The sequence below is a fragment of the Gallinula chloropus genome (genome assembly GCF_964237585.1).
Source record: "Gallinula chloropus genome assembly, chromosome: 5".
NCBI lineage: Eukaryota > Metazoa > Chordata > Aves > Gruiformes > Rallidae > Gallinula > Gallinula chloropus.
Window position 1 is genome coordinate 25,059,312 of NC_140090.1, and position 26,687 is coordinate 25,085,998.

Genomic DNA, 26,687 nt, shown 5'->3' on the forward strand with positions numbered 1-26,687 from the left:
GTTTTGAAACTGCATTTTATTCACTGAAACAGTTTTCCAATATCACTTAGCATTTGAAACAGAGAATTTTTTTTTGAAATAAAGACCTTCTTTTTAAAAATGCTTAACATATATGATGGTTTAGAAATTACATGCTTGATCCCATTTTTGACATATGACTTCTTAATTAATAGTTGGCAGTGACACTGTTGCTTGCATATATCAAATAACTGTACTTCCAGGGAAAGACTGATCCCACCACATACACTGTTGCATTTATTCTGAGTTCAAGACAAAAAATTCTGAGAGGTGAAAAGATGTACAGGATTTTGTTAAACCCACCTGTGCCTGTAACCCTGCACTGGAAACGAGCAGACTGGCCCTCGGATGTAACAGCATCACGTAGTGGGATTATGACAGCAGGTGGATAGACTGGTACTTCTAGCTCAGGAGAAACAACTTCTGGGACTAAGGAATAAGAAAAAGAAGTAGTTTTCAAACATGAAAAAGATTACACACAGCTTGACAATTTCATTTCGCACACATTGTTATGATCACGGGACACTCACTTTCCACTGAAAGTGAAGCTGAAGTTGTAGCAACTCCATAGTCATTTTTTGCTTCACAGGTGTACACTGCTGCATCTTCAGGGAAAGTTTCAATCAGCAACAGAGTATATTCTTGTGCATCATGAAGAAACTTGCACTTGAAACCTGGAGAAAGCTGTTGATCATCTTTGTACCAGGAAATTTTGGGCTGGGGTTTGCCTGATATCATAGCACAGAAGCGGGCAGGTTTGCCAGACTCCACAGTGGTTGGCTCTAGCTCCTGAATAATCTGGGGTGGCTCTGGTGCTGCAAATGTGGGGGTGCGGGGAAAGGGAGGGAGAAAGAATGAGAGAGAAATCTTATTGTTAATATTTGTCAAGGCTTCAAAAATACTAGCAAGGAATATTTTTAATCTTCTTCTTCCCCCCCCAATCTTGTGTGCCCGTGTAAATGTGCCCTTTTCTCTTGATACAGGCTGAACGGACTAGCAGCAAATGCCTTATTGTAATTATCGATGTTGGATGTTTTCTGGAAAAATGTGTCCAAAAATTACTAGGTTGATCCCTCTGGCATATTTAGCCATATGAACAATTTAGTTTTACTTGGACTTGAGAATTTCCCGGTATAAATAAATACACTTCAGAAAAGAACTGATATAGCACTTTCATCAGGGAGCCAGCTATTTCAGTAGAGCAAGAAACAGCCATGTACATGAGGATTTTGGAGGTGAATCTCTTTGGAGGAGAATCTCTTTGGGTTGTTTTTTTTTTGTTGTTGTTGTTTTTTAACTTTCAGAGAGAGAATTCCAGAAAAGCTATAAAGAAAAACACTGGGTAATACAGACAAAACATTATTTGGGGGATACATACCATTCACATAGAGAACAATGGAACTTCTATTCCGTCCTGCAACAAAAGTATATTCCCCAGCATCGGAGTAAGTGGTTTCAAAGATGCTCATTCGATGAACTCTCCTTTCCACCACATAACTGTATCTTTCCTCATACTGGAAGTTGATCTCAATACCATCCTTGTACCACTGTGGTTCAATGTCATCTTCATTGACTTCAAATTCAATTTCAGCTCTTTGTCTCTCAATGACCTTTGAACAAGTAGAATAAATATTAGAAATAGCTGCTTTTTTTTTTTTTCCCCTTTATACAGATGATCCTACATTCCAGTTCCCTAGAAGGCCATGACCTTGTGATTACAGATTTTTGTGTTAGACTCTTCCTGGTTAGGTATTGTTGCTTTTCCTTAGAATTATTCTTTGAGTTACAAAGTTACGAAATATTTATTTTTCTGAACAGGCCATACCTGAATATCTTTACGGACGCTTCTGATACGAATGTCACGACCTTCCACTACCAAATTGGCACTGGATGTGTTTCCACCTGCTACTACAGTGTACTGACCAGCATCAGACATTTTTGTGGACGGAATGATGAGACGGTGGACATATTTCTCTCTCTGAATTTTCATCCTGATGACATCAGAAACACAAAAAAATACATGTTATTTCCTGGGGAAAAATACATAACAAAAATCATTATATTATAGAAACAATTACTTACCTGTCACCAATCTGGAGTTCTTGTCCATCTTTCATCCACTGAACCTGAATGTCAGGTTCTGAAACTTCACACTCAAAAATAGCCCTTTTCTTCTCCACAACCTTGATGTCTTTAATATGTTTCCTAAATTCAATGTGGCGAGCTAGGGCAGAAAAAGAAGAGAATGAGTTCCACGATGTTACTTAAGCCACTAGAAGTCACTAAATATACAAATCAAGAGGTCAAATACCTTCCACATATAAAGTGGCTGATGAAGCTGCTTTTCCAGCAACAAAAGTATATTCTGCGGCATCACCAAAATGCACATTCCTTATGGAGAGGGAGTGTGTGAGCTTCTTTGTTCGTATCTGGCATTTATCAGTCGATTTTATTTCTACACCATTCTTCAGCCACTTGTATGAGATACCTTCATAGTTGACAGTAACTTCAAATGTTATTGTATCTTTCTCTTCAGCATTGATATCTTTTAGCATGGAGGTAATTAAAATGGCTAAAAGAAAAGAAATAGATATGGTTTGGTTGTAGGCTTTGGTTTTTGAGTTTGGTTTTTTTCTGTTTTGCTTTATTTTCCACACGTTAAATGGATCAGAGATGTTCAAAAGACAGATTTTGATATTTGGTAATATTAAAAGGAAGGCTTTGTGTCCAGAATGCTACAATTCAATTTCCCAAAACTTCTGAATGACATTAGAATTCAAATTCTGTCTTCTGTGGTGTCTTGGAATCTAGGCATGTCGGCCTAAACAGAAGAATCCAAGATCAGACTTTCAAGTTGATAGCTTCCAGGCCTCTTTTAAAAATTTATTTGAGGCTGTTTAGAACTGAAAAAGCATCAACAGTAGTGTTGGTTTTGTCTGAATTGCACCAAGTACATGTATTAACAAAACCACTATTATGGATAACTGCAAAATATTCTGGTTAATTTCATTTTTACGTACGTTTCACGGTCAGTGTTGCACTGACTCTGTCATTTCCACAGACAAACGTGTATTCCGCAGAATCTTCACTGCTTGTGTTCATGATATTGAGCTGATGAAGTTTACCCTGGACCACTATTTTGAACTTTTCACTCATTTCAATCTCTACACCATTTTTCAACCAGACAGCAGGCACATTGAAATGAGAAACTTCACACTGAAAAGAGGCAGTTTTGGTCTCAGGGATCTCAATGTTTTTCATAGTCTTTGTGATGTGTATGGCTAAGAGGGGGGAAAAAAAGGACAGAAGAAAAGAAAGGAATTTTTAAAAATTGGTATGTGTGAAAGACTGCAAAAATAAGCCTCAGGGGTAATGGGCTATGAAGTGTCAGGGCAAGTTGTTCAACATGAGTTGGTGTAGCAATTAATATAATTACTTTCTTACAAACTTACAATACTTACTTTCCACAAACAGTTTTGCTTTACACTCAATTTGTCCAACAAGAGCTGTGTATTCCCCAGCATCAGCAGGAGATATGTTATGCAGCATAAGCTTGTGAACTTTCCTTTGAGAGATCATCTTGTATTTGTCACTTTGTTTAAGCTCAACGTTTTTGTGGAACCATCGAACTGGTACAGTATCATGGGATACACTCAGTTCAAAGGAGACAACAGCATTTTCCAAAGCAGTCACATCCTTTGGCTTTTTGATAATCTTGACAGCTTGAGGAAAAAAATCACCAAGATTAAGCAGTGTGTTTGATTTGAATTTCAAACCATACATTAAAGCAACTATTCAAACAAGATTGACTTACTTTCCACATGAAGCCTGGCATTTGCTCCGATTTTTCCAAGCTTAAAGCTATAAACAGACTCATCAGTGACAACACAGTGTTTGATTTTCAGTGTGTGAATAGTTCCTTTCACTGAAATTTCGTATTTGTCATTTGATTCAAGTTCAACGCCGTTTTTAATCCACAGAGCTCCTTTCACATCAGGGTGGGTCAGTTCTACACTAAAAACTGCCTCCTGTGTTTCTGTCACAGTCAAGTTCTTCAGTGTCTTCTTTATCTTAACAGCTAGGGAGAAAAAAAGAAAAAAAACCCCACAACTTGACAAAAGAGAAAAAAAATTATAGTAAATAGAATAATCTTAATAAAACTGAATCTAAAGTGGTGTGCTTGGAACACAAAAAGGAATGTATATTTTTAGCACTCATGAAAACCGGGGTTTTTTTATTTGATATGTTTACTACACAGCTAGAAAAGAGTTAATTTCTACCTACTAGCCAGTACCTTGAATAAAATGTGGTTTTATTTAAGTATCATGCTACATTCCAAATATGTATACTGCAAAATAAAATGTGTGGTACCTTAGAAAGTGCATCATAATATAAAAATGATTTTAGAAAACAAAGCAAAATATGCTAGGATCTTAGGTCCTGATCCAAGACACAGTGAGTGATGCTGGACAGAATCTTAAAGACACCAGATAGGAATTAAAAATACTGACCTTCAACCTTCAGCTTGGCAGATGTCTTTGAGCTTGCTATTTCATAGCTATATTCACCCATATCATCCAGTTTTGTGACAGGGATATTGAGCCTTCTCTTTACGCCGTCCGATTCAGCACGGTATTGGTCTGTCATAGGTAATGGTCTACCATTTTTTAGCCACTGACCATCTGATTCGGGATTTGCCACCTCACATTCAAAAACAGCTGTTTGGGACTCAGCCACAGTGAGGTCAGTGAGAGGCTTTGAAATGGCACCACCTGTTGTGAAGCAGAAGCAGATGGTTTTGTTGTGTTGCTGTGCAATCTTTCCCCCATACAGAAATACAACCACATGAAAAGTTGATGCTGGAATTCTTTGCCCTAATTTGCAGCATACCATAGACACTCCGAGTTATGGGAAATATCAAGAATGGACTATGAGCCAAACATTGCAAAAAGATGTTTCTTTCTTCTATGCCAGTTATTCTCATTTATTCCTTTTATTATCAGCACAGGTATAATGAACACTCAAGACAAAACCCTTCTTTTCTACATTAATTAAATTAAAAGCATGCTGCAGCATCCCATACTACGGTTCTGATTCAGAAAAATTCTAATCACAAGAGATAAGGCGAAAAGCAAAGAGAATGTGGGAAGAAAAAAAGAGACCAAAAGCACAGAAGCAGCAAAATTGCTACAATTGCAAAATACAATACACTGAGCACTATTTTAAAATCACAGTGAATTAAAAATCTTGGATTTTAACTCTACTAACCTGCTACTATAAGCTTTCCAGATGTTTTCTTCTCTCCAGCATAAAATACATATTCTCCTTCATCATCTTTCATCATCTTCACCACTGTCAATTTATATATTTTGCCACGTGCTTCTATTTTATATTTAGGTCCAGCCTTTATCTCTTGGCCTTTGAAATGCCAAATTACATCAATCCCTGAATGGGAGAGCTCGACCTCGAAGGATACATTCTGTGTTTCAGTGCATGTGATGTCATGAAGACCTCTAATAATCTCAATTTCTGTGGAAAGAATACAATATAAATATATTAGTTGCTCCCACAGTATAGCATTGTGAAATTATGTCTTTAAAAGCACTGTGCATTTTAAATGAAACATACTTTCAACTGTGACATTGCAACTTGTTTCAACTTTGCCAACCAATAGCTTGTAATGTCCTTCATCTGATGCATGTGTTCTGGTAAGCACTAGCCTCTGTTTGGTGCCTTTACATACAGCTTGTACACGTTCATCAGGCTTTATCTGATGATCATTTAGGTACCATTTGGACGAAGATACATCAGGTGCCGAAACTTTGCATTCGAGGATAGCTTTTGTTCCTTCAACTACATGAACATCCTTGAGAGGCACCACTATTTCCACACCTGTAAAGTTACAAAAATATTCATAATGAAAAAAAACCCCTATGCCTTTAAAAAGTAATCATAATGGACCCCAAAATCAAAACCAGTTTCAAAATCATGATAATCACTTACTGTAAACTGTAACCTGTCCAGTCGTTGACAGTCCAAGACCAGGAACACTAAAAGAGTAAGCTCCACTGTCTTCCTTTGTTGCATCTTCTATCAGCAACATGTGTGACTGTTTATCCAACACAATATGCATACGATCACTTGATTGAATTTCATGACCGTCTTTCATCCAGACACCTTCTACATTTTCTAGGGAGACTTTAACTTCAAGTTGTACAATATCTCCCTCACAGACTTTTTGATCAGTAAGTCCTTGGAGAATAGCCATGGGACGAGCTGTGGAATGAAATGAAGTTAATTAATTCTCATAACAGATAAGCAGATTATTGAATCATAAGTCAATGTGGAATATAGTGATGTAGCTATAATAAATGCTATAATACAGACAATCCATAATATAGAGAAAATATAAGTATTACAAACACTTACGCTTCATCTTTAGTTTGCAGTGAGTCCTTTTTCCATCAACAACAAAGCTATACTCTCCCTGATCATCTTTATTAACATCTTTAATAGTGAGGATTTGGCGACCACGGCGGGATGCAATCACATATTTATGATTAGAAGTGAGCTCAACATCACCATGGTACCATTTTCCCTCTACATCTTCCGGAGAAACCTCACATTCGAGTTCACCCGAGAAGGATTCTGGTACTTCAACATCCTCAAGTTCTTTAATAAACTCAACCACAGCACCTACAAGCAAAAATAATTACAGTTATGAATAAGCTTGATGAGATACCCCTGATGAAAACACTACTTACTAAATGAGCCTAAGGAAATTAATACACATACACAGTGTAACCATTTTACATAAATATAACTCCAAACTCTCATGCTGAATTCCGGGAATATCAAAGCAGCTTGAACATTTCTTAGTGTGTTAGAAAACAGTTTAAATTGTTTTATTTCTGCCTGAAGCTGATTTCACTGTAAAAGTACTGCATGGTGCTGAGTTGTGTGCTTCCTACCTTCAACAGTAAGCTTTGCAGTAGTTTTTATGGATTCATCTTCTACCAGGGCACAGCTGTAGTCATCAGCATCAGACACTTCAATTGCTAGTACAGAAAGAAAATGGGCCTTTCTGTCTGAGTGCATCCGGTATTTGTCTCCAGAATGAATCTCAATTCCATCCTTAAACCATTTCACTTTGACAAAGGGTTCTGATGTCTCACATTCAAATGTTGCCATGGAGTCTCTCTCTTTAGCAACAACATCTTGTAACTTCTGGGTAAAGTTGATTAACTGTTTGGCTGCAAAACGAAATGCAAAGAATCAACAGTACACAGGCCATGCAGACTTAACACACTATGATAAACAGTATGATAAAAGGAAGAGAATTTAAATTACCTTGTACTAACAGGAAAGCATGGCTAGATGTTTCACCAGCTATATTGACTGCTTTCACCATGATACTGGCAGAATCATCAGAAGTCACATCTCTGATGACTAATTCACAAACATTATCTTCAGGCCAGTACCAATATACACGATCAGTCCTTTCAATCTGCACACCATTTTTGAACCACTGGCACTCAGGGTCTGGTTTTCCCACCACTCTCACACGAAAGTGTGCATCCGTTCCCTGGGCTACAGTCTGGCTTTGAATTCGTTCAAATATCTTAGGAGCCTCCATACTTGGACTAAGCTCAACCTTCTCTGGTTTGAATGTTGGAATGGTGATTTTGCCTTCAGGAGGAAGTGCTTTCTTCTCTTCCTCTGGGATCTCTTTGGTCCAGTGAAGAAGTTCTTCTTTTGTCTTTTTTAACATTTCTTCATATGATTCATCTTTTTTGCGAGACTTAAGTTCCACAGCAGTGATGGCTTCGTAATAGCCCTCTTCTGTCCTACGCTTGAATTTACTACGCAGCTCTTCAGATTCCTCTGAAAGCTTCTCATGAGTGATTCTTTCAGCCCTTTTAAGCTTCACCACTTCTTTGGTTGTTGTCTCTGCGGGTTTGTCTACCTTCTGTACCTCAAAGAGAAGTTTTCCAGGCTCTGTTACTGCGGGCTCATGTTTGGGTTCAGGAGCACGGCGAAGAACAGATCTGAAGTCTTCCCTCTGCTGGATCTCAAGTCTCACCTTATGTTCAATAAAGCCTTCTGGATTCTCTGCAGTGACTTTCACCTCTCCTGTGTCATACGATTTGCAGTCCACAATATCCAGGTAGTAGATTCCATCGTACCGGAGTCTAAACCTTTTGCTCTTACGGATGAGCTGTCCATTGAGGTACCAGTTGACCTTGGGCAAAGGATAGCCAGTCACACGGCAGCGGAATCGTGCTGTTTCACCTTCCAGTACTCTTGCAGGTTCAGGAACCAAAACGAGTTCTGGTTTTTGTTTTTCCTTTTGGTCCACAGCAACTGCAGGAAGAGCACCTTCATGGGCCATTCTTTCTAACTCTTCTATTCGCTGCAGTCCCCTTCTGCCTTCAGGCAACTGGGATTCTTCCACAAGGCTTTTCTCATCCTTCACAATCAGAGTAGCAGATGTATGGTCTGTACCATATTTGTTAGTTGCCCTGCAAGTGATCACTCCACTATCTCTGGAATAGGCTACTCCATAGTCCAGGCTACAGTACCCAAACTCATTGATCATGCGGAGTCTGTTAGCTGCTTCCAAGGGTTTGCCATCATGCAACCACTCCACCACCATGGTTGGGTCACCAATTGGTGTAAGCCTACACTCAAAGTGTGCTGGTCCAAATTGCTTAAGCCTTAAAGATGTGAGCTTCTTCTTAAAAAAAGGTTTCTGTTGCTTTTCTTTATCGTAGAGATCTCCTTCCTCCCATTGCTCTTGACCATATCGCAAATGGAGAGGTTCTAACTCTGGTGCAGCAATCTCCTTGGCTTTGTAAGTTCCTTTTGGAATGATTAGTCTCCTTTCTGGTTCAGGTTCTGCATGTTGAACTTCAACATTTACTTTGCACCGAGTAGTGTCCCGCCCAGCTTTATTGATAGCAGTAGCAGTATACCATGCAGCATCTTGCCTGGCAGTAGATTCAATTTTAAGGGCAGCTGCCCCTTTGGTTCCCTCAATCCTGAAATATTAAAACAATTTTTTAAAAACGTTTTTGCACTTCTTTGTTATTCAATTTTCCCCATGTCCAAAATTAGGTATAAGCCTTCAAAAGCAAATCTCTGGAGGAATTAGACACATTGTTTACATTTATTCATATTTGTGAATGCAGTGCCTAAGAATCAAACAGGTAAGGATAATAAAACCCAGTCTTGAATCCAACGATAGTTCTGCCTGCAGAGGACTTCAAAATCAGACAGATAAAGGTTCCCAAAATGTCTTTTTTTAAAGCACTGGCTTTGCTGAGTATGAATTGCACAAATACACAAGCTGGAAAGAATGGAGTCCTACAAACTATTTTATATCTCTCAGCCTTGCTGCAATGCAACTACTAATGACTGTTAGTAGCTTGGGATAAGTCATTGGACTTAGTGAATTCCTTCTAGAGTTTCAGTGTAGAGTAGGGGGCATTTTGCAGGATGGTGAATATTAACTGCTTTACTATTTAAAAAAAAATAAAAATGCTTACTTTATTTTGGGGTATTTATGAGGTACAATGATGTCACTGTTCTTCAGCCATACAATGTCAGGATTAGGGTTACCAGTGGCTTTCACTGCCATCTCCAGTCTGGAGCCCTCCTTTACACTAACATTCTTCAGCCTTTCCACAAAGTGAGGTCTGACTAGGTCTTCCTTAGCTGAAAGAGTAAGGGTAATTTATCACAGGAGGAATTGACATAACCATGATTTTTAATGAGAAACAATCCTCAGCCTCATAAAAATAGCATGCATCATAGCTACCTTCCACAGTCAGGGTCATCGAGACTGAAGCTTTGCCTGCCCTGTTCTGAGCAATTACAGCCCATTCTCCAGAGTCTTCAGGCATAGCAGGAACAATGATCAATGACTGTGTGCCATCTTCTTTAATCACTATTTTATGGGTGTAGTCATTAACCACTTGTTGACCTGAAGATACATATAAAAAAAAAATTACATTCAAAATAGTATCTCAGTAAGATGTAAAATGCATGTAAAATTGTTTTTTAAGATTATTTGTTGATGAAAATAAGGTTGATGTACCATTATGGAACCAGTATGTCTCTGGCATAGGTCTGCCAACAACTTTTAAGTCAAATCTTGCTGTCTGCCCCTGTGAACATTTAAACGATGTAGGTTTCAAAACAAAAACTGGCTTATACAGTCTCTCTAGTTGTCCTTCATCAGTTTCTTCTAATCTGCGGCCAGGAGAACGAGAAGGAGAACTGCGGGCAGGAGACCTGCTTGGAGAGCGTGGAGAAACAGACCTGGAAGGAAAAAATAAGATGTGAGTATGACAGTGTCATATAGCAATGGGCTGTCATGATAAACAGAGCTCAAATTTTGCCTTTAGCATACTTTATTTTAAAGACGTTTGCAGATTTATCTATGTGAGAAATCATGAAAAAAATATTTGTAATCAACTTTCTCAAGTTTTTTGGCAGTAATATGTATAGCTGAGTAGTATTAGGACATATTACAAGGAAATTTTTCGGTTTTGGATATTGTACAGATATGGGTAAAATCCTCTGTACTTTTGTGCATGTTTGTGTATCTATATGCAGACAGAACAGAGTACATGCCAACAGTGGATTATTTCTGCTGTAGAAATACAGCTATTTCAAGGGTGGGAATTAAGAGTTGAACACAGCAGCAAAACTTCAAGTGCAGGATAATTTTTTTTTCCACTAAACATGAGTACTTTAAGAAAAAAAGATGGTTACTGAGGTGGTAAATCTGATGCTTTGTCTGGATATGCATCTGGATGATGGTACTCTGGGAACTGCATTGGTCATTAAGAAAGCAAATCAGATAAAGAGTTGGCACATAAATCAATATATATATCAATATACAGCATTTATAACTTCTCTCTGACATGCAAATACCAGTAACTTTAGCTGTTTAGCTGCTGTGTAATGAGTTTTTGCAGACTTGTGATATTTGTATATTACTGTATACCCACCTGTATCTTCTCATAACTTCTGGTCCTGGCATATAACCTGGCGTTGCTGTGGGTGCAACTGGCTCAACGTAGAGTTTTGCTGAACAAATAGCATTTCCTTTCATATTACTGGCAAAGACAGTATAAATTCCTTCATCTTCAGGTAAAACAACAGGTAAACGCAGGCTGGCACTGCCATCTTGCAGAATTTCCATACGGTAGCGCTCTCCATGCCTTATGCGCTTACCATCTTTGTACCATGCAATCTGCATGGAAAGAAACAGTGGGATGCTATGTGAGCTCTCCTGAAGGCAAAGATCCAGTAATGGTCCATGCGTACAACATGTCACAACTTCCCACTTTTCAGGTGATGCAACATCACAATCCATGTATGTATGTTCCCATCAACACTTTAGAAATAATTAAGACTAAAGTAATGTGTTTTCACAGTAGTCTGAAACACGTTTTGGAGCTAGAAGCAGGTATAAAAGCCCATTTTCACAAAGCGGTGACCTAGACCAGACTTCGTACTGTGTGGGCTAACTCAGAGATACTCAGAAACAAGACCAATTTAACTGGTAAATCTCACCTAACTCTGAACTGGCTAAATGACATAACAGTATTCTATTAAGGGACAAAAGGAAAATTCAGCTTGCTAGCAAAATAAAACACTGTCTTTCCTTCAAGATTTTCTGTTTTCTATGTAGAATGCGACCACCAATAGGATGTTAAGGGATTTTTCAATTAGTGACAGATGTTTTTTAAATAGACCAAAGTCATACAAGTTAGGGGTACCTTTGGCAATGGATATCCAGTTGTCTTACAATGAAAAGTAACTCCCGTCCCTTCAAAGGTTCTGTAATTCTTTAATCTTAACTCAAATCCTGCTTCTATAGCTTCAGATTCAGAAATATCAACCATCATCGCCTCTCCGTCTTCTTCAAGAAGTTCATCTAAAGTGGTCTTAATAATTCTGAGTTCAATTTCCTTGATAAGTCTTTCTTCAAAGGAAGAAATATGGAATTCCTGTACCAAAAAACAGGACTGTTAGCTCTGTGTGTTAGATAATGACCTTGTAAAGAAGTGATTTGTACTGCTAAAATGTCAGCATACAAAATGAGTATAGAGTGGCAGACATACCTCATCTTCTACAAAAGTTCTGACCATCACTGTATCTTTTGCCATTTTCTTCCTAATTAGGGCTTGTTCTTTTTCATATTCTTTTTCAAAGTCACCATATGAAATAGCTGGGGCTACCTCAGCCACTTTAGGTTCCTGTACATATGCAGTCATCTGAGTTTGGTACATCATTTCTTGTTGTGATTTTATGTAGGCATCATAATCAGCTAAGAAATAAAAATACATTAATTTTGACAGTTTTTTTTAGTTTTCACTGGATTGAATAGAGAAAACAAGTACAAACTTATTTTACTGGTTTTGGTGATTCAAGCAGAGCTTTCCTCTGTTTAGTCAATAAAACACAGAAACTAAATGCAAATATTGATGCCCTCAGATGAGATTTATAAACAGGTAAAAGTTTCACTATGCTATTTAGGTGTTCTAGTTCTCAAAGTGGAAGCACTTGTAGAGTCTACTTTACAATTTCTGCATTGTGCCTCTCTCTCCTACAAACTTTCATGCACTTTTACAATGACCTTTGGAAGAAAAAGAAAGTTAGCTTCTTTCTCTAATAGAACATCCTTTTTACTTGATTAACCTCCTTTCTCCACATCACTCTTTGAATGTCTTATGTTATGTAGACCGTTACAGACATTAACAGAAAAGGGTTCTCATAGCTACATGTTCTGTCTTGCGGAAACAGAGCCACCAGTTCTCCCTTTATGTTTCTAGAATTGACCAAACTAAGCTGCAAAGAATTCAAAGTACAATTTAAAATATTTTTCCCAATTTAAAGTTAAGTTTAAGAAATATTTTTCCCATTTCTGTAATCTATTATGTACCTTCTTCTAGTAAGGAGACCGTTGCAGAAGCTTCGCCATGTTTATTACGAACAACAATAGTGTATTCTCCGGCATCATCGGCAAAGGTCATGGAAATTTCAAGTTTGCATTCCCCGGTTTCTCTTTTGTAACTCACTTTGTATCTAGAGAAAATATAAAGTTATAACCTCTCTTTAATTCTGATGAACAGATTTTTTTAGTGAATTTTCTTTTAGAAATACAGTTCATTAGAATCATTGCTAGCTTGCACAAGATGAGAAATTTTTGCAGGCAATTCTCACTCAATGAATCTGCAGAACAGCATAGGAAAAGTAACCATGCTGAAACTAGAGTGGACTTTTTTCCACTGTCACTAAAATAAATGAGATAGAAACAGTAATACTGAAATATCAGAGATGTTGTCATCAAATACAGTAAAATGATATATGCTGTGTGTACATAGTTTATCCTACTAGTGGTGATTACAGAATGATATTTCTTAAAATATGCTACAAAACTGTGGAATTTTTTCTCTGCTGGAAAACATGTTTCTTTCTGGAGACAGCATTTGCATAGACAAAATGCAAACATTACATAGACAGAATAAAATAAATGCAAAACTTCTTCCTGATTTGTTTTCAAGAATATGTAGCATTTCTCATTTCACAGTGTTTTGAATATTCACATTTTAAACTTAGCAGTCTTCTGAAGTTTCACATTAAGACATGATCCTAAGACCTTTACAGTTAAAAACTAAAATTTCACAGAAATCAATGATGTTACTTGTCTCAGTTTCAGTAAGGGAATCAATATTATTGTACTACCAATTAAATATTCTTAAAAAATATGCTTAAATAGTTTTTGTGCATTGTATTCAAAGTACCTGTAGCCAGTCGTTAGAGGAACTCCACCTTTTTTCCAGTAGACATGTGGCTTTGGGTTGCCCCCTACTTGGCATTCAAAAATAATGCTCCCACCTTCAATTAATTTATGTACTATTGGTTTTCTTATGAAGAAAGGAGGCATGGGTTCTCCCGATACTTCCTCCGCTGCAATGGAGACATCTTCCATTACAATGTCCTTTGTCTCCACATAGCTGAAACAAGATTCAAGTCCGGGTAAGTGAGCTGATGTCTGAAGCCCTCATAAACAAATTGCAAGAAATTAATGACCACAACAGGAGCAGTCTGTTTAGGAAAGTAACTTTACCGTTTCTCTTCTGTAACAGACTTTTCAGAAATGGTTTCTCGAGTCTCGACTTCTTCTGAAACTGGAAGGCAAGTATGATATAGTGGATTTTAAAATACTTAGTTTTTAAATTTAGTTGACATAAATAGAGAGAAGGTTAAGTAGGTAGGTAGCCCCAAGGGCCAAGTACTTCCACTGAGGAAGTAAGTAAAAAGCCCCCATCAGCCCTTAATTTCCTCATATTCCTACAGCCCTGGAATACAATTCAAGGCATATGTTCTAGTTGGGAGCTGACAAAGTGCCGAATTTACATAACAAGTAACACACAGTTAACAAGCATATTTATCACTGTAGGAAGTTTATAATTTTACCTTTCACGTGTAAGTGACAAGATGTGCTGACACTCCCTGCCTTATTGGTAGCAGTGCAGGTAAATCTTCCACTGTCTTCTGCAAAAGCTTCACGAATCACAAGGCGAGCAAGCCCTGCTTTGAAAGTGATCTGGAAGTCCATTGAGCTCTCAATCTTGTAGTCTTCCCTGTACCATGTCACAGTAGGCTGAGGATGACCAGAGATATGGCACTCCAGAGTTACAGACTCACCTTCAGTCACAGTCTTATTTTTGAGGCCCTGTAGGACAAAAATAAGTATCACACTCAGTATGCATTTTCACCACAGAACAGATATTTAAATAACTAAAACCTATTTGAATGGAATATTCAATGTCGACTTCAAAACACTGTTCTGTTCAGCAGTGCATCCAGGAACGAGAGTTTTTCCAAAAGGAAGTGTTTGGTATCTCTAAGCATTAACAGGAAAATTAAAAGGTAGGTTGATATTTGTGCAGATCACGGTGAGAAACTGTTGCTGCAGCAAATCTCAATCCACTATGTGACACAATTGTCAAGAATCACTCCCATAACAGACATTCTGAATGGTTTGTATCAGAGTTAAATTGTATGGCTCAGGAAGTATACTAAATTAAACAAAGCCAAATTTTCATGGTCAGGTCTTCAAAGATAAAATTTAAAATACTAAGCAAGTGGAAAACATAGTGTAACTCCGCTTACTATATTATAATTACTTACTGAGACTAAGGTGGGTGGAGTAGCAGGGATTTCCGCGGGTACAGGAACTCTGGCAGTTTCTGTCACCTGTTTTGTTTAAAGCACAGTTGTTAACCACCTAACAAAGCCAAAGGCATAAAAAGCAGAATTTAGATAAGAAAATAAACTAGGTAAAGAGAACTCTTTGCATGTCATAGGTAAATATTAGGTCCTTAGAAGGATTTGTGTAAAACAGCAAAGAGATAAAAGTCAGCTGGATGCAGTAAAAGCGGAAAATTGCAATAAGGAAACAGAAAAAAAGTGAGGCAATGCTACTTTTTTAAGATGAATGGTAAAGTGATGGAAATTTGCTTAATACCATACCTTTGCTTCACCTTCTTTCTGCAAAACCAAGTGTTCTTCCCGCACTGCTTCACCTTTAATGCTTACACCTGTCTCTTTTTTAGTCTCAACATCATAGTGATGTTTATAGGTCTCAGCAGCCTCTCCAAAGGGAAACTGTGGAGAGGGAACAGGCTCGGCTTTTATCCTGACTTCATGTGGCTTAAGCTGAGGTGGTTTCACAGGCTTGGTGATCTTTTGCACAGCAGAAGTAGCTGATAGCTCTTTTTCCAGAGTAGCCATGGCAGATCCGGCTATTGAAACCTGGGGAACAGAAGACTTACAGTTTTTTTATCTCTCATTTTCAAAGCAGAGCAGATTGCCTATGTACCAGTTGCTTCCTTTGTTGACACAGCAAAAGTCATATCTACAAAAATGACTTCCAGTTTTAGACTGCAACAGTAGAATGCCAGACAGATAATATCCTTGTATTATTTTTGATGTGTCTAACATGCAAATAATTTATCTTTTTTTTTTTTTTTTACTTTGTATTTTGGTCTTTAAATGGTCAGCAAGCTCTTAGAGTGCAACATGAGAAATGTCCTCCAAATTTATTCATCTGAGGCCTTAACTTTCCATTTAATCTGATACCTGCAATAAGTAAAACTATGAATTTCTTAACTGTCTGTGATTAAAATTACTGAAGATATTTCAGAATGTTATTGTAGGTGTCATAACTTTGGATAATGTATATAGATCTTTAAAGAAAACAAAATTCACGTAATTTGTATAGTGTTTAATTATGTTTGAGGGAAAAAACACTTGATTTTTATAGTCCAGGTAAAGAGAGAAAGTATAATTGAATGAGAAAATTAATTAAATGGGAATTTTTAATATGTGGAATCAAACAGAAGAATTGAACAAATAACATTAAAAATGGATGGTGTCATATTATGCAATCTGAATTTTTTCTATTTAAAAAAATTATCTTAGTATTAGTAATCTCAAAGAAAGCACTGTTTCCAATATGCTAGTGAACTAATGCACACAATAGTATTGAAAAGGAATACTTCTGCTCTTTAATAAGCATTAAGTTATGTGACAAATGTAACTGTATGACACGAAGTATCAAAGCTGCATCCTTAAATAGATGATAAGCTTGTCTAAGTAACTAACAATTAAAAATCACAGTTCAGCAGTTTGCATGTCTGTTTACAGCACTGCTCTTTCTTAGTCAAACAAACCAACAAAAACGAAACTGTAGAGACCATACAGCTCTTCCTCTTGGGAAAGCATCATGTGTGGGAGGAAAAGCCAAATAGAATGTGTGACCTACTGGTTTTTATAAATAAGAACACAGTTCTTGGATACAGTTTTCTTACTTCATACGCATGATCTGGTTTAGGAACAGCAATTTTGGAGACTGTGAAGTGAGGGCTTGCTGTGCGGGGTCGCGGGTGTTCAACATGAATTGTTTTCTCAGCCATAGTTTCTGTTGCTCTTTTTATCTACACAAAACAATGGGAAAAAAAAGTTGTTGAGAATATGATGCAGCTCTACAAATGGAAACAGATTTCACTGGGATGTAGTTTTTGGAAAAGAGTGTAATGTAAACTGAGTCTAACCTCTGTTGATACATGTACTTCCTTCTTTTCAGCAGCCGAGATATGTTTCTCAGGAGGAACATAGACAGTTTTAACTTCTTTAGTGACAACATGATGTTCTGCTGGAGCCTCAGCAGCACGGTCTGTTACAGTGTGCTCTTTATAGCCATATTCCAAAGTTTTCTGCTTTACATAAGCTTCATCTGCTTGTTCTGGTTCCCAGGGTGATCGAACACGTGCCTGATCAACTGCTGCAACAACTGTAGCTACAGCTTCAGCCTTTTTTCCAGCTTCAGTCTACGGATAACATTGGCAGAATTTAGACAAATATTAATTGGTATATTAAAGGCTTGCATATCTGGCAAATACTTATAAATATAATGCCCAGTAAAGTATGTTCCAGACAAAGAGAGAGTACACAGAAGTGGAAAAGTAATAATGTAAACATCAAATGTGTTCACATGTAAATGCACTACACAGTCAGTAGATTCCAATATAGACATATTTTTCCTAATCTCTACCTATGCATATTCAGAACATATCTATGTTTGTGTGCTTTATAAATTTGTCTGTCAGTATGCTCATCAGCTCTATGTAACTGTTAGGCGCTATTAAAAATGTAGAGAGTGTGTCTAGCATCTGATGTCAATGTATTAACTAAGGAATATATGCATAAAAAATTTTACCACAGGTATATCTGTTAATTCAGTGCTAATCTATTTTATGAAAGAAGGAGCTTTCTAAGAAACTGGAAATAATGCATTTGTATCAGGAATTTTATTAGTTTCTAATAACTGATAAATCCTATCCATTTCTATGTTATCAGGGTCTAAACTTCTGCCCAGTCAACCAACAGTCAGTAACTGGGCGATTACTACTGGTGTTTATTATCACTGTCATAACCGACCTCGATATTGCAACAGAGCATAGAAAGTGTATGTCCTATAGATAGCAAAATCTAATAGATAATTTAATGCTTTTTAAAAATCATGATCATCTTAAACTGAAATAAGCAAGGCCAAAATGTTCTTGTTTACAGAGAGGTTTTTTGCAATCATTAAGGTAGTTGTTTAGATAACAGGGACCACTTACTCAGCATTAGTGCCATTTTCAAAAGAATTTTTTAGACCAACTTGAATTTGTCCCTAAATTTATGTCATCTAACAAGTAACTGTAACTTCTTGGCAGTCTGACTTCTCTGAATGAGTTTTATGTGCTATGCTCTTTTAATTAACTTTTTATAAACCTATTTTATGAAGGTACTATACTGTTTCCAACAAAGTAAATAGTCAGCCTCCTGGCAACTATACTGTTCTTCCACATATGAGAGTTCCTGGTTGTATATACCCTGTATAACAACTCTACCCTGGGAGTCCTAATGGAACAGAGCCGCATCAAGAGGTGTCTGATTATCGGAAGTGATATTCTGGAGACACTATAATGGATGTTGAAGTTTCTATCCTACAATGAACAACATAATTCAAAACCTAATAGAAAGAAGTTGTTCCATCTGAACAACCACAAAGTTGCAAAGAAATATTTTGCATAAAAAAAGATTGCAGAGCCAGAAATCTGAAGAAGTAAACATTACTATAAAGTCATTGGTAAGGAGTAGGCTTTCACAGAGAAATCTGACTGTAGTCTTACAAGTGGCATTTCCTAGAAGGATGAGACATAAACCTCTAGACCACTAGAAACCCAATCACACTGACTCTGTTACTTGATAATCCTCCCCCTTAATGGGTATTTTATCAAGAATTAATTGAGGACATTCTATTGCACCCAGGTAGCTCTTAAAAGGTGAGGTTTGCAGAAAAAACAAATTGTAACAGTGCATTTCACATCTGCAACAGGTATATTCACCTGATCATAAGCTAGATGGATTTGTTCTTGCTTGGCTGTAATTTCTTCTCTAGTTCTGGACACTGTCACTGGTGCTTTGGGTTTATCAGTGGCAATTACTTTCGGAACTACAGTAGTTTTCTTGGCTTCTTTTTTAATCTAATTATTATAGCAGAAACAAAAGTTTCAGTTACATATGATCTTGAAAGCTATTTGAACAAAGGGAAAGCATTTGGGGATGGTGACTGGGAGGGAGAATTAAGGGGTTAGATCCTTGTGCACTGCACACAGCTCTGTGTTATATGTGTACTGAAAAGTATTGTTACACCCTGACACCTATTTAAATTAAAGCAGTGTTTTAAAAAAACAAAGTTAAAATGCATTTTGGGAGTCAGTCCATTGAAAAGTGAGTCAGAAGAGGATTATGGGCATTCTACTAATGAAAACAGTTAGGAGAGAAAGATAGAGGGGGAATAATATAGTCTAATTAACAATAGTTCTGTAAGTTTGTAGGTGGAATAAACTTTAGAAAAAATAAGCTGGAAATATATAGTTAGTATTGTTTTTGAGAGACAATGTTTGTGAAGAAGAGAGGATAAAAGCCCAAATACGGTTGTAATAGTGCTATTCACCTTTTCATGGGTTATGCTCACTTGTTCTTGTTTGGTAGCAATTCCTTCTTTGCTTTTCGATATTATGACCGGTGGTTTAGGTTTATCAGTGGTAATTACTACCTTAGGTACAGAAGGTTTCATATCTTCCTTTCTTATCTAGTTTTTGTGGTAAAGAAAAATAACAGTAATCAATCATGCCTGTTGTCAAAATTGCACAGCTTTTCAGAAAGTGGGATAAAGTTTCAGACTGTTTATCAATAAGAGAAAAACATCACCCAAGAAAAGGAATAATTCCTTTGTACATACCAAGTTATATCTTATATGCTAGTTGAACAAAGTGCAAAGTCATTAATATATTGCATGAATTAGACAGAATCTTCCCTCTTCCTAGTTGTGATATATCATGGTCATGTTTTGTAAAAACCATTTGACAAAAATGAGTACTACTGCCTTAATATTTACTCCCATCAGTTGATGGAACAATTTCATTGCTTAGTCCAACAAAAAATGGTCCCACATGCTTTGGTAGGTGCATTCTAGTCCTCACATAAATATGTAATCAGCAAATCAAACTCCACATGTAAGTATCATGTCACGAGAAATAACTTTACAATTTCTCTTCAGAAATCTACCTTCAAATGAAAAGCAAAGGTCATTGGGCATCAGATGAAATTCTGAGTACCCTGGCAATAAAAGCCATAATGCTCAAAGGATCTGCAGGAAGGGCAGCTGCACTCTTCCTCCTCAGACAGAGCTGCTATGAGGTCAGAGTTACTTGGCCTATACCTGGAATACCTTGCTTTGTAAAGTTTTCATTTTGTAGTCTTCTCTTCATAAAGAAGCAAAGATATTGGCATGAAGAATGAGGGTTTATAAACCTCTTAGACTGTACCAATGAGTTGAACATCTGTAATGTTTATTTACCTTTTCATGAGCAATGTGCACTTGTTCGTGTCTGGCAGATATTTCTTCTCTAGCTCTTGATATTCTTTCCTGTTCTTTGGCTTTGTCTGTGGCAATTATTACTGTTGGTACTGGAGTTTTCTCTCTTTCTTTTCGTACCTGGATGTTTACAAACAGAGACGTTTAAATGATACATTTTTTAAAAATAGAAGGTAAGTGGTTTCAGTGCATTTGGAAGAGTATACAAACACAAGGGAGAAAAAAATGTCAAACTCTGGATTTCAAAATCATCTAGCCTGGAAGAATCAACAACAACATAAACAGACTTTTTGTGACATGTATAGACATTTAGCAAAAAATAATAAAACATTCCACAAATGCTCACTTTGCTACTGAAAGCAGTAATTTAAAAAAAATCAAATCAGAGGAAACCTGTCCTGCATCATAATCAATTTGAGATAGTGTAGGATATTATAAACCAAGTTTCACTCTGTCAGGAAGTTCAGATGCAATCTGCACATAAACACATGCACATAATTTTTTATCCAGGTGGATTTCTGGGGTTTAGTACTTTAGAGTTACTTTTTTACTTTTTAATTCCCTTCATGCATTTCAGCTAGAATGCAAATGTAATATATCTTTATAAAAGCTGGTCTTCCGTTAAATCACATTGGTCTGATGAAAAACATGCTAAAATAACCTGAATTCCAATCATTCATCAGTATTTTCAAAATTGATTTTAATGCAGAATGAGTTTTTCCTCCTTTTTCTGCCCCACTGTGTTGCCAACAAACAAAGCAGGCTACAAATGGCAAGCTTGGAAACAAAATCAGAAAAAAGATCAGAAAACTTAAGAGCGATTTCCCACATGTCAGTCTCTTAAATGGTCTAGAATATTATCTAGAACAATATACAGAAAATAGATATTTTTCTGAGTTAATGTCTAGTAAGTTTATTTGTTACATTCTTATGTATTAATAATGGAAGTGAAATAAAAAACAACAGTCATATGAATGACAGCAATGTAAGCCAGAAGTGTAAACACATGAGGAAAAAAATAACATTACGTCATTTGTCTTGCTCATAGGTTTATCTTTTTGATGAGATATTAGATTCTTGAACAAGGTAGGATATGACAATCACAGGTAACATCTGTATTCACCTTTTCATGAGAGATGTGCCTTTGTTCTTGTGAAGTGACAATGTCTTCTCTAGTTCTCGATATTACTGTTTGTTTTGTGGCTTTATCACTGGTAACTACTACTGTTGCCTCCTTTCTCATCTGATTTTTGTAGCAAAACAAAAAAAAAACAAAGCCTTAAGATTCATTTTAACAAATAGATCCTCAAAAGAAGAGGAGAAGGAAAGATAAGAGAGGAATGTAAGTGAAAGGAAAATCCTAAGTGAGAATTATTTTATTCCTAGTAGGGAAATTACAAAGGAGGTATTAGAGGAAAAACTTCATCGGTGTAAGAATAATGTTAGATGGTAAATCACAAGGGAGAATACAGGACCACTTTCATAGAAGGCATTCTTAAACTGAAAAACCATTTACAAATAATTAGTTCAATCCTACTATGATGGAAAACAATGCAGTAAGGGATCCCTGAGCATTCCTTTACAGCCCAGGTGCTCTAAAGAAGTATGCATGCTTTTGGGGTGCTCTGGGTAATATCTTGTTAATGCCTCAGAGGGAATCATGCTTTGTTTCCATGTTGGATGAAGGGATGAAGGGGAAATCATAGAATGTCTGTGTTCTATTTCTACCTGCTCCTGAACAGGTTGAACGTGGACTGCAGTCATTGCTGTCCTTTTAGCAGTTTGCTCTACAACACCTGGAGCTGGTTCTCTCACCATAGCTTGATCCACAGCAGCAACCACCGTAGCAACCGCTGCTGTTTTTTCACTGTCCTTTCTCACCTACATTAGCCACACCAAAAAACATTTTTGATGTTTTGCATACATTCAGAGGAAGCACAAAGCAATTGCAGACACAGAATGTTGCAAAGAAGCATTTAAATCTTTGCAGCAGGACTCTCTCAACAGCATATACATGTTTCTCTACACAGCCACTCATTCAGCACCTCTATTCAGCACTGGCAAGTCCACACATAAAGCAAAAACAATGTTCTTTCCAAAAGTAAATCTTACCTCTCTAGCACCAGACGCAACCTCACCAGCAGTAGCACCACTGATGGTAACTTGTTCTTGGACCCCGTATCTCCCCTCCCATCTTTCTTCAGTTCTTATTTCAGAAGCACTTGTAGATACTCTTGTCTCCATCTGGGCTTCTGTGCTTACAGTGTATCCTTCCTGCTTCCATGGAGGAAGGACTTCAGCCCCAGCTGTTGTTACTACATGCGTTTTACGGATTGGAGATGGAGATTTCACTGGTCTAATAGGTGAAGTGGAGATTCTTCCAGCAGGAGAAACTGACCTAATGAAAAAAATAAAGTATTACTATAATGAATGTCATGTAATACAATGGCAACTGTATCAACAACTTCAGCCTGAACTTGAATTCATTCCCTATTTAGGGTATCTTCTGTACCCCGCAATTTGACTTTTAAAAAGTTTTTGAGTTTTTCTACCTGTAAATTATACTTATCTATTTTTTTAACATTATGTCTAAAGTGTGTTTTTGTTATAATTGTAACTGAAATGCATCTTTGTAGTAGCTGAGTTAGAGTTCCAAAAAGAAATAACAACAAATGTCAGAGGGCATTTCACTCAAGCACATAAGTTTAAAATATAAATATATATTATTAGTTTCCATTTGCTGTATCTTCCTTATCTCAATAGGAATATTACAAAAGAGTTACATATTATTACATGTTATATTTGTGTTATGGTCTCTCTGTAGAGACACAAAACCATTAACGTAACATCTCTTGATAAACACATGCTGTGGCAGCCACCTAGCAACAGTATAACTGTATCTACTCCTGCACCACATCTCATTTCCAGGCATCATCCATATGTGTGTTCACACTCCGGAAGAGATTCTGATGGGGCCCATAAATATTTTTCCCATACTCACATTTTAAAATCTCAGCACCAACAATTGGTGGCCACTTGGAAAGTGTTAGTTTCTAAATTCTGAAATTAAAATAATCAATCTCAGTCCTAGCAGATAGTTTGAAAGCATTTTTCAAAAAGCTTTAACAAGCTTTCGAACTTGGATTATCTTTGATGGGATGATTTTAAGGCTGCTTTTCCAGAGGCCACTAACAAATTGCAGCAGCAGAGGGCAGCAGCACCCCACTGTATCCGGATTCACTGCCTGGCGGCAGTTTGGCTAGCAGGGTGTACGGGCACTCCAGGTGGCACTATTGAATCATTCCATGCCTATGCAGGTGGCAGTCGGTAGCTGTTACCAATCCATTTCTTCTTGCCCTTGCAAGTTATTCTCAACGAAGCAAAACTCACCAGTATACCCAGCACTGGCAATTTAAACTGGTCACTTCTGAGCACTCTGCTGGGAGACATTACTTCCATGAAGTTGGTGCTTCAGGATGCTGAAACTGCTGCTCTTCCAAAGCAATTTCATCTTTACCTGACTCTCAGCATAGACGTCCTGGCATCTCCCAAGACTATGAGCCCTGCTCTTCAAATCAATCACAGCAGAGCTAACCCTCATTTTTCCATAATCACATTTTCCTTAACTGCATTCAAATCATTATTTCTGTAGTCATTACCAGCACCCACATAGAACATGTGCTAATGTCACATAGCCTTCCATTCTGTTTGCTACTCATCAGAATGACACTGCTCTTTTCTGGTTGTCTAACGTAATTAAGGGCCAACTGCTCTGTTGTTTTCTCTTTCATCATGAAATTTGGACATTCAGCAATTAAATAGGATCTATTCTCTAAAGATTTTCTTCTTATGTAAGGGGCATGCACTTATATATCAGTAGCAAATATATGACATTGCTCACAGTCAGAATAACTCTGGTCAGTAACAAGTCAGTGTGTTCATCCATTGTACACTATGTTCTCATTCTACAGCATTACTGCCACATGTGAAAGCAAATCAGAAAGCAACCTTGTTTGAAAGAATAACAAGTTTACCTTACTGGTGAGGGTGTTGGTGCTCTGACATGTCTTACAGGTGATGGCGATTGTCTAACAGGTGATGGTGACTGCTGTCGTGCCATTTGAGCTTTTGCAGCAATTATTGGTGGGGTTGGTGATTTTGATGTAGGTCGAGGAGGCATTCGTGGAGGTGCCTTGTGTGGGAGCTGTTGGGCTGTTGCACCTTCTACAACCATTTCAACACTTGTAAGTGATCTGGCATCAAAGTGGGTTTCAATCTTCTACAATGAAATCAAGAAAACAAGTCTGAGATACTGTAATGAGCCACATTTTAGCCTTACCTGCTTTGTTCATCAAAAACATACTTTTTCAATTCTGGCTTGTCTTGTTTCTGAAATCTGAGCAGTCGAAACAATTGTCTTCTTTGTCTTTTTAGCAGGAACGGCTTCTTCCTCGCCTTTTGGCAGAGAAAACATGATCAGGAGAATTGCACATGGCAATAGAAAATAAGCAGTCACAGAAATAAATGAAAGGTCAATTCCCACTATATACAAATGTGTATAAACAACAGAAAAAGAATTAAGCAACCACTTGTTTTCCTGCAATACCTGTAGATTGATAATTGTGAAGCTATTTCTGCATTACTGTCATTAGAAAGAAACCCAACCAACCCAAAACAAAACAGATTTCTTGTAGGTTCTTCAGAATCGGTCCTGGATCTCAAATTACTACAGGTGAAATCCAAATAGACTGCCCTGGATTCACTGCTATAATTCTCCCCTAAGAACTGACTTCATCATTGTCAGGCACATTTACAAGACCATGCACAGTTCTGCAGCCTAATATATCCTCCCTATCAAAGCCAGCTTACAAATACAACTTTGAGAAATCAACAAAACACAATGGGAACAACTGAAAGTATTGCTTGTATAATGCTGTATCCTCAGTTTAAAGAAGACCCACTCTGGAAAAAAGATCCTTTTAAAGTGTCAGACAAAAATCTTTGACAAATTTCACCAATGACACTGCTCTTTCACAAAGATGTAATAACTCCTGAGAAAAGTTATAAAAGAACTTATTTATAAAATTATGATGAAGCAGTGTATATTGTATTGTTAAAACAATGAATGCTCTCTTATTTCCCATGGCTTGCAACTTCAAGTCTATTACCTTGAATCAGCAATTCTGCTGTTGAAGTAGCACGTCCCACGTTATTTGTGGCATTAACTGAATAGGTACCGGAGTCTTCAGGATATGCTTCTGCAATGATTAGGCTGTAAAGGTCTCCTTCTTGTGAAATTTGAAAATCGGGGGAGCTTTGGATTTCTACTCCATCCCGATAGAACTTCACCACAGGTGTAGGGATTCCAGTCACTCTCACGTCAAGCCGAACTTGACTTCCCTGCCTTGCAGTCATGCTCTGTAGTCGTTGTGAGAAGTTAGGTGGTGCTGTTCCAGCTGCAGTTTTATTGAAGAAATAGAATAAAGTGATTGATGTCCATTAAAAAGAACTGTAAAGCTAGATGATATCGTTATTAGAAGTGCACAAGGTCAATTTCTCTTTCACATGCTATTGACAGATAATACTACCTTCTCAAACATTCAAAACCTTAAGAGTTGATTTACCAAAATGCAAATACCCTTAATTTTTTTCACGTGTTAAAGATTTCTGATATTTCTGATTACGCCCATGAGATGTCAAATGCTTCTAGAATTAGAGATACATTGATTAAAATCATAGGTAGTAAGCACAGTCTTTTGGGTATGGCCCCTTCTGTCAATTATTCTATTAAATATGAATGTTATAATAATAATAACATTAAGATATAATAATAATATTAAGGACTCCATCCTGCAGAACTTTATCCTTTCTTTTATGCATAGTTTGAATGAAGACACTGTGACACATCACATGAAGAGAAGTATATGGGACTAAGCCAAAATTTTGTAATTATGATTAAGAGTTTATAAAACCAAGATGAACCTTTACACACTTAAGGTGTAGAGGACACTGCTAGAAACTGCTGGTGAGAATATATGCTGAAATCTGGACTGCTTAGGGAAAAAGAATTTGGTATTTCTTTGCTGATCATGTACTTCAAGCTTTTTCACTGTCTCTCACACAGTTAGCCGGGAGAAGTGTCTTTCTTTAGTTA

General features: G+C 37.2%; 1 protein-coding gene across 1 annotated transcript in view; it reads right to left on the bottom strand.

Annotated features, from left to right (window-relative positions):
- Nucleotides 1–26,687, bottom strand: part of TTN (titin) — a 239,952-nt gene that overhangs the window by 205,619 nt on the left and 7,646 nt on the right. The window contains exons 4-42 of the mRNA XM_084264549.1: nt 25,702–25,989; nt 24,897–24,988; nt 24,568–24,812; nt 22,646–22,931; nt 22,262–22,414; nt 21,657–21,776; nt 20,516–20,653; nt 19,610–19,747; nt 18,999–19,136; nt 17,157–17,432; nt 16,914–17,039; nt 15,574–15,855; nt 15,232–15,297; nt 14,515–14,773; nt 14,165–14,225; nt 13,839–14,051; nt 12,977–13,119; nt 12,156–12,361; nt 11,811–12,041; nt 11,037–11,281; nt 10,118–10,341; nt 9,839–10,003; nt 9,567–9,735; nt 7,369–9,059; nt 6,990–7,271; nt 6,448–6,714; nt 6,022–6,294; nt 5,647–5,910; nt 5,287–5,547; nt 4,530–4,790; nt 3,833–4,096; nt 3,480–3,740; nt 3,039–3,299; nt 2,330–2,590; nt 2,101–2,242; nt 1,844–2,009; nt 1,397–1,628; nt 549–833; nt 322–447 (exon numbers count right to left, since the gene is read on the bottom strand). Of these exons, the coding sequence (XP_084120675.1) occupies nt 322–447; nt 549–833; nt 1,397–1,628; nt 1,844–2,009; nt 2,101–2,242; nt 2,330–2,590; nt 3,039–3,299; nt 3,480–3,740; nt 3,833–4,096; nt 4,530–4,790; nt 5,287–5,547; nt 5,647–5,910; nt 6,022–6,294; nt 6,448–6,714; nt 6,990–7,271; nt 7,369–9,059; nt 9,567–9,735; nt 9,839–10,003; nt 10,118–10,341; nt 11,037–11,281; nt 11,811–12,041; nt 12,156–12,361; nt 12,977–13,119; nt 13,839–14,051; nt 14,165–14,225; nt 14,515–14,773; nt 15,232–15,297; nt 15,574–15,855; nt 16,914–17,039; nt 17,157–17,432; nt 18,999–19,136; nt 19,610–19,747; nt 20,516–20,653; nt 21,657–21,776; nt 22,262–22,414; nt 22,646–22,931; nt 24,568–24,812; nt 24,897–24,988; nt 25,702–25,989 (9,561 nt within the window). The remainder of the gene's footprint in view (nt 1–321; nt 448–548; nt 834–1,396; nt 1,629–1,843; nt 2,010–2,100; nt 2,243–2,329; nt 2,591–3,038; nt 3,300–3,479; nt 3,741–3,832; nt 4,097–4,529; nt 4,791–5,286; nt 5,548–5,646; nt 5,911–6,021; nt 6,295–6,447; nt 6,715–6,989; nt 7,272–7,368; nt 9,060–9,566; nt 9,736–9,838; nt 10,004–10,117; nt 10,342–11,036; nt 11,282–11,810; nt 12,042–12,155; nt 12,362–12,976; nt 13,120–13,838; nt 14,052–14,164; nt 14,226–14,514; nt 14,774–15,231; nt 15,298–15,573; nt 15,856–16,913; nt 17,040–17,156; nt 17,433–18,998; nt 19,137–19,609; nt 19,748–20,515; nt 20,654–21,656; nt 21,777–22,261; nt 22,415–22,645; nt 22,932–24,567; nt 24,813–24,896; nt 24,989–25,701; nt 25,990–26,687) is intronic.